The 7,965-nt window shown below is 35.8% G+C and overlaps 1 protein-coding gene across 3 annotated transcripts in view; it reads right to left on the bottom strand.

Annotated features, from left to right (window-relative positions):
- Positions 1–3,171: 3,171 nt before the first annotated feature.
- Positions 3,172–7,965, bottom strand: part of add3a (adducin 3 (gamma) a) — a 111,218-nt gene continuing 106,424 nt past the window's right edge. For all 3 annotated transcript variants that reach the window (XM_016489663.1, XM_016489662.1, XM_016489665.1), the window contains one exon: positions 3,172–5,327. In XM_016489663.1, coding sequence (XP_016345149.1) covers positions 5,080–5,327 — 248 coding nt within the window. In that variant the 3' untranslated portion in view covers positions 3,172–5,079. The remainder of the gene's footprint in view (positions 5,328–7,965) is intronic.

The following is a 7,965-nucleotide window of genomic DNA, read 5'->3' as shown; positions in this document are numbered from 1 at the left end:
TATATATATATATATATACATACATACATATATATATACACATACATACATTATATATACTTACGGCTTGTATGACTATTTAGTAAATAATCCAAAGCACGCATTCCAATAAGGTCACATGAAGAAAAGGAAAAAAATAAATAAAAATCACAAGGCCTCTTTTATTCATTTCCATTTAATCTTGATGCTTCATATACAACCAGAACATCTTCAAAACATTAATTTTAACGGGCAAAATAAATCACAAGGCTGATAATATTTGGGTCACTATAGAAGCTAATCTTGACAGTTTCACTATGCATAGGTCTGACCCCAGCTCAGCATTATTCTATGGCTCTACGAGAGTAAAATGAGCCGATTGAGAAGAATCAAACTAGATGTGAATGCAGGGAAAATGAAAGCAAACGAGGCTTGCGAGACAACCAGCCTCATTCTGACCACTTTGTGTCCTAAAACAGCAAAGCTGCCCCACAGTGAGCATTAGGGATTTGCCCCCACCGACTCAAATCGCCCACGGTTTAACTAACGCGTGAATCCCACCAGTGTTTGGATCAATTTGTTGCATATTTCAGGTGTTGCATTCATGGGAAAAATGCAGAAAGGCACATCAGCACAAACACAATAGTGAAGCGCCTGCTTTCAAATGAACAGTCTGTCGCTTGTGCAAAGAGAATCAGATGCATATTCAATCTCTGAGAGGTCAAAGTGAAGAATAGACTGGATTTCTCAACACCGAGCATTACTTGTTAATATATGGATGTTAACAATTCACCACATTCTTAAAGTAAAAGCATTGTTTTTGCTGTAAAGAGCGAATTCACTATCCTGCAGCAGGGCTGGTCTTTGGTAGTTTTTGGTGCATATGGGTGATAACAGGAGTTTTCAGTTAAAAGTGCTTCATACATAAATGTAATGGGAAACAAGTGATGACTATTTCATGAGAACATGGTTGTGCACATGATTTTTAGGAACATGTTTTGCTGTGTCAGAGATCCTAGAACTGAAAGTGAGAAAAGCACTGCCTGTTTGTTTACACATTTTGACACCACATCCTTAAAGAGATAGTTCACCCAAAAATGCTGACAATTTACTCATCCTCAGGCCATCCAAGATGTATGAGTTTGTTTCTTCATCAGATTTGGTAGCAAAAGGTAGTATTACATCACTTCTTCACCAATGGATCCTCTGCAGTGAATGGGTGCCGGAGGAAACATTATTATGGATTATGGACTTCTATGGCCAGAAGCAAGTTTGTTAAAAACATTTTTTGATAGATAAACACTCAGCTTTTCTCTTCACAATAAGTTAACTGATTGACTGGAGTGTGGATTACTGCAATGTTTTTATCAGCGGTTTAGACTCATTCTGACGGCACCCATTCACTTCAGAGGATCCACTGGTGAGCAAGTGACATAATGCTACATTTCTCCAAATCTGATGAAGAAAAACAAACTAATCTACATCTTGGATGGTCTGAGGACGAGTACATTTTTCAAACTGAGGCGAGTCTATATTATTGTATGTGCTAATCAACTGTATGCATGCCATATCACTCTCAAACACCATTGTAGTGATCGGCTACAAGACACTTGAGAACCAATGCTGTCATCAATGATGGTGCGACATCTTCATGCTCCATTTTTGAAAAAAGCATTGATGCAAGTGGCATTTGAAAGCTATTGTATGCATTTAGATGACTGGTAATAAAGGGCGTTGCAATATAGTGGTGATATTGGCTATAACAGTGATACTGTTATTGTTAATGAAATGTTTTCCCATTGCATTTCTGCGAAAACGTTCACTAGACGGACATGTTTGACCATTGCATTAGTGTCTTTTGCTGTGTCTTGTGCATGACATGGCATTTTAAAAATGTGACGCTCAAGTTCAAAGAAGTTCAACGTCTCTAGACCTTGCTTTTTTGGTGTTCCCGGTCAAAAATGACCAGCCTTTTAAAAACTGCTTGTAAATCTCGTTATGCTATATTACCAAATATCGTGGTGCTCTCGTGAACAAGCGGTAAAGACTGAAATGGAAGAGAAGAACTTGTTGAATAAAGTTTTTTGTTTTCTTTGTGCACAAAAAGTATTCTCGTAGCTTCATAACATTACAGTTGAACCACTGATGTCACATAGACTATTTTAACAATGTCTTTACTAACTTTCTGGGCCTTGAACGTGTCAGTTGCATTGCTGTCTGTGCAGGGTCAGAAAGCTCTCGGATTTCATCAAAAATATCTTCATTTGCGTTCTGAAGATGAACGAAGGTCTCACGGGTTTGGAACGACATGAGGGTGAATAATTAACGACAGAATTTTCATTTCTGGCATTCTGGGTGATATTTTTGTAGATAATTTTGGGAATATTTAATGCATAAACTCAAATCAATTAAACCTATGATCAATTAGTTCCAAAAACAAATATAAAACCTGTGCAAATTGAAAGTAAACAAGTTGACAAAAAGATTGAATCTATTATTTGGTAATAACATTAATGAGAGATTTACAGGCATTTTTTTGTAGGCCGATCATTTTTGACCAGAAACACTGCAAGAGAAACAAGGTGAGGAAAAAATACCCAAGAAGTCCAAAAATAATATTTTTTTGTTAAGTTGTTGCATGAGCAAAGTTGTTACATTTTAGTACAATGCGATAACATTAACTATTTTCAGGAAAATAAAAATATTGCATCTTGAGTGTGATTTATCGGTCAAAAATAGAGAAAAGACAAAAAGTAAATTTAAATTTGATTTGCAGCATTTTTGGTCAAAATGTCTACATTTCTAATAATCATGAATTATTTTGGCCATGATTATAGTGTAGTGAAAATGTGGTATTGTGAGCCCTACATATAGTGCACAAGGCATAACTACCACTTTTATGATACTTGCACTGTATTTTGTGGCCAGTATAATCTTTCAACAGTGGGAATATTTAAAAATTTCTCCTTTTGTGTTCCACAGCAGAAAATCTCAGTTCAGAATGACATGAGGGGCAAAGTAAACATTTCTTGTTTTTGAGGTAAACTAACCTTTGAAATCAAATGTTCCCCTTTTAGTTAACATTTGCATAAATGGTTGTGTATGAAGAACTGAGAAAAAGCAATGAATGATGTAAACAAATGCATAAATGGAATGAAATGCACGCTTCCGTCCCCACAGATGAGTGCAGCGTTTGCTTCTTAAAATAGTTTATTTGTGAATTTACACTGATTAGCAATACATCTAAAAGCAAGTCCGTTAGATAACCATTTATATACGATTTCACAGGTCACAAAGAGGCTCGGCTCAAACTCGCATGTCAAAGCAAACAGGCCTTCTGAACCACAGACTAACAGAGAGGCATTAGTAAAACAAGGTGCAAAATGGTCAAAAGGGGTAAAAGGAAAAAAAAAAAACGAGCAATAAAAATAAAAGAGAATGTGATGCACATTCCAGTTAACGCTTCCTACACTTCCTGAAAACAGCAATGCGCAATAGAAACCGAAGCAAAAAGAGCCAAAATAAGGAAAACTTCCAAGCAATAAAACGAGTTAATCTTCCCGCCTACCCCAGTTCTCGCTCCAAACTCGCACCCGGTGCAGCTTTAAATGCGTTTTAATCCAACGCCTGGCCCGCGTTCAAAAGCACATGCTATTTACACAGCTTAGAAGTGTCTGTCTCTCTCTCCGTGCCCAAGCCAGTACTTCACATTGCCCACTGGGATATACATCTCTCTCTCTCTCTCTCAGTGGTTCCTCCTCATCTTCCCCCTACGGGACGACCATATTCGGGCCTAACGGAGTTCAAACTGAGGTCAAACTGCTAATCTTAACCATAAGAGATTAGCTTTTGGTGTACATTCTGTCCACGGAGCGTCATCTCGTGGGACAGGGCGCTTCGAAACGGGCAAATCGAGCAACCTCTGACCTCACGGGAACCGGATGTGGCGGAGGGAAGATGAGTAAATCAGTCCAGTTTTAGACACACTGTACAACGGCGTTTCTCAAACTTTAGTAACACTGACGCTTTGGATGGTTATGGGATGACCATAAGGTGACATAATCAATGATGTAGCACTATAAAGGCCCAGAATGAACCTTAAATGTCTGATGTGATGGGAATCAGTTACACTGAATAGATTTGAACCCACTGTTGACCCCATGAGAGCGAGTACTTTGCTTTTTTTCAAAAATACAGTTTACAAATATATATTTTTTCCTTACACGTTAACAAGTTTCCCTTCTCCACCCTTTCAAGATGCTAAAACATTTCTCATGTTTTCGTTTCGCGCCTCTTTCGCTTTAGATCTTCATCCATAGATGTTTTTTTTTATGTTGTATACCACATTAAAAAGTGCAGCACAAAAATATTATATTTTATACATGTATATCTCATCACTCCAGTTTTGATATATTTCCGTTACATGTGTTTAGTAATCTGAGCTATTACACGATTGCACCACTACATTATCAGCCATAGAAATTCAGACTAGCAAAACATGCTTCGTTTTTTGTTTTTTTTTCGTTGTTAAAGTATAGAAACGTGTACAAAACTGGACGGATAAAAACTAAATGGGTTGAATTTAAAAAAAAAAGCTAAAATATTTCATAAGAGATGAAGAGTTGATGTTCACTAAAACGTGACTGCTCTGCTTTTTGTAGCTGTTAAATGTTTTCGTATGGAACGGAGAGGAGACTGGAGTGACTATAACCCCCGAACGGTTTCCAGTGTGATTCTTTAAGCGTTTCCTGTGCAGTGTGACCAATTCCACCTACAGCTGGAGAAATGACGCAAGCAGAACTGACACCATGAGAAGATGACGGATAGAAAAGGGGCTCATAAAAGGTCTGTGTGAGAATCTAATAAACATACAGTATGAAAAAAATAATGCAGTATGGGCTCATCAACGAGACAAACTCAGAACATTTTCAGTCTATCAGGTGAGAGAAGCCAGTTTCCCAGGAGTTTCCCTCGCTTCTCCTCCTGTATAAAACTCATAATCATGGCACGTCTCTTAAAAACGGATGTTGCTCCAAACTTAGAAACGTAAAACGACAAACAAAGATGGACAAAGCGACAGGCGTGGATGCTCTCCGTCCTCTAGGCTTCCACTTTCTCTTTCTTTTTGTTCTTTTTCAGGAAGGACGGGGTTCTGAACTTCTTCTTCTTCTTGTTGGGTGATTTGGAGGGTGAGCTCTCGGGCGTCAGAGCCTCTTCGATCTTCTCTCCCGAGCGCACGCTGATCTCGACGCTTTCCACGCTGGTGGTCAGCTGGCTCACGCGCTTGATCAGCTCATCCTCGTCGCAGTGCTGGTCTTTACCATTCAGCATCACGCCGCTGTGGTTCTCTGCATGAGGAACGATGAAGAACACAACTGATCAATCAGTGTTGGGAAACCATCAACAGTTGTGATGATAATGAATCTTATTGGTTTGTGGTTAATTTTTATCGCATTAATTTTATTATCAGTAAATTACACAGAAACTATTAGAAACATTACGTAATGATAATTATTAATGTTGTTTGGCAACTATAAAGATTTGTGCTAAAGAATTATTTTTAGAAGAATGTTGCCGTTTATTTATTGTATTATTAAAAAGTAAAATTATTAGAAAAATTAACTAGTAATAATCACATTTTAAGTTAAAATTTTTCTTAGCCAAAAAAAAACTAACAAAAGTTTTGCTAATGAATTTTATTTTGCTAGAAATTGTGTTTGTTGTGGTTTTATTTATTGTGTAATTGTATTATTAATGAAACTAAAATAAGAAAATACACTAATAATTATTACATTAAGTTGTAAAGTGGCTAAAAAAAGTTTTTTTTAAATGGTGTATTCCATTGTTGTGCTAAAATCTAATTTTATTAAAAAAAATAATTAAAAAAAAATAAATAAATAAATAATTCAGTAGATTCTTTAATAAGCTACAATGTTGCTTGGCAAAAAGGGGACAAAAGATGTGCTAATGTGTTTTTTTATTTGCTAGATTTGTTTGTGGTGTTTTTCCCCCGTATTATTGTATTATTAATAAATTCTAAACTAATTATTAAAAATATTAACAATAATCGATAATAAAAATCTTTAATAAGTTACAATGTTACTATTCCATAAAAACTATACTTGTTTTTTGTTGCATTATCGTATTATCAAAAAATTCTAAACTAATTATTAAAAAAATTAACAATAGATTTGAAAAAAATTCTTTAAGAAGTTACAATGTTGCTGTTCCATAAAAACTAGTTGAGAGCAAATGTTTGTGACTATTTTTAAATATTTTTTATTTATAAAGTAATTAAATTATACATTCACAATAATTATTAAATTATCATATTGATACCCCATGTGATAAAATTACTGCAACTCACAGCGTATTGCTTTATTTAACCGAGTTAAACTCCATGGCAGGTGATTACTGCATATTTTATAAAACGCTTGAATATTGAATTAAAAGCTTTTTTGAACATCAGATTCACATCTAAACTCGTGATGCCCAAAGTAACAGAAGTTAATCATTGCATCATCATTACAAGAAGCTCTGGGGCAACACGTCCTGGCTCGAGTGTGACCTCCACTTCAGATAAACGTGTTGAACGTGCCCGGAATCGTTGCCTACTTATGGTTCATCACCGCTCATGTAATATGTTGGTTGAGTAACCGCTGATTTTGATGCAACTGATACAGAGTGACTGGGGCAAACGCTTCCTGTTTCTCCACCCAACACTAAACCTTATCCCGCTGTGTGTGTGAACACATATCAGTGTTTCCTTTGTTTATATAAGGCTTCATCTTCATCAGTTTATGTAAAGGTCTCTACTGTGCTCCCCTCAAAGCTCCTCCTGTAGTCAACTTTAAAGGGGTCATATGATGCGATTTCAAGTTTTCCTATCAGCGACTGTAAGTATGTTTTGTTATTAGTTTAAGTTTCTAGTTGACTGCTTTCTAGTTTCTATTGACTGTTCAAATGCGGAGTGTTGCGCATCGTGTGTGTGTGTTTGTGTGCGTGTGAGAGAGACAGCGTCACATCACAGTAGAGTCAGCTGTCTTAACCGTGGCTTGTGTACTGCATCATTACTGTGTCTGTTCCCCTTTCGGGCTTGAACTGATGGTAAAACTAATGACATTATTTACTGCCTTTACATTTATTTTGAAAGATGAAGCTTGCGATTATGGTAAGGGGCGTTACATTTCCGACGAGTGCTTGCGGTGTTCGGCCAATCACAATGCCCTGGGTCAGCTGGCCAATCAGAGCAGACTGCGCTTGTCGGAAGGAGGGACTTTGTAGAAAACGAAGCGTTTGAGAGAGGCGGGGCATAGAGGACCTACAATAATGTACAGTATTTGAAAAATAATGTGTTTTTTGAACATTAAAGCATGTCAACATATTCTGTTACACCAAATACACAAAATAATGATCTTTAAAAAAGCATCATATGACCCCTTTAATTTACTCTTCTAAAATGGGAATATCAGGTAGTGCTTGTTTAATAAAGGCAACAGAAGAGCAAGGTAACATCCTGCAACATATCCTGCCAGAAAGTTTCACAACAAGCAGGACAGTTTATTATAAACATTTTGAAACTATGATTCCTGTTGACCAGTGCTATTTTAGTATTGTTTATGTACTAATATTGCATCTATTCATATTTTGAATTCAATTTTATTTTTATATGTTCACTTTTCATTTTAATAATTTAGTTACATGCTTTTATTTTTTTAGTTTATTTTTATTTAAATAGTTCTATTTAGTTTTAATTTCAGTTTTTAGTTTTTAAATTTTGGTACCTGAACTTAAACTTCTTTCAGTTAGCAGCCAAGGCAACATTTTTAATTTTGGCTAGTTATTTAATTTTATGTTTTTAATTAATATTCTCATTTAACATTTTATTTTATTTCAGCTTTACTTCAATTATTTTTTATGGTTTTAGCCCTAGTTAACAAAAGTGTTACTATAGTAAATTACAAGTGAAATAAATATGAATAAAAA

Source organism: Sinocyclocheilus anshuiensis, unplaced genomic scaffold (assembly GCF_001515605.1).
Source record: "Sinocyclocheilus anshuiensis isolate Anshui unplaced genomic scaffold, SAMN03320099.WGS_v1.1 scaffold338, whole genome shotgun sequence".
Classification (NCBI taxonomy): domain Eukaryota; kingdom Metazoa; phylum Chordata; class Actinopteri; order Cypriniformes; family Cyprinidae; genus Sinocyclocheilus; species Sinocyclocheilus anshuiensis.
Note: the sequence above shows the minus strand (reverse complement) of the source record. Positions and strands in the feature narration are given on the sequence as shown.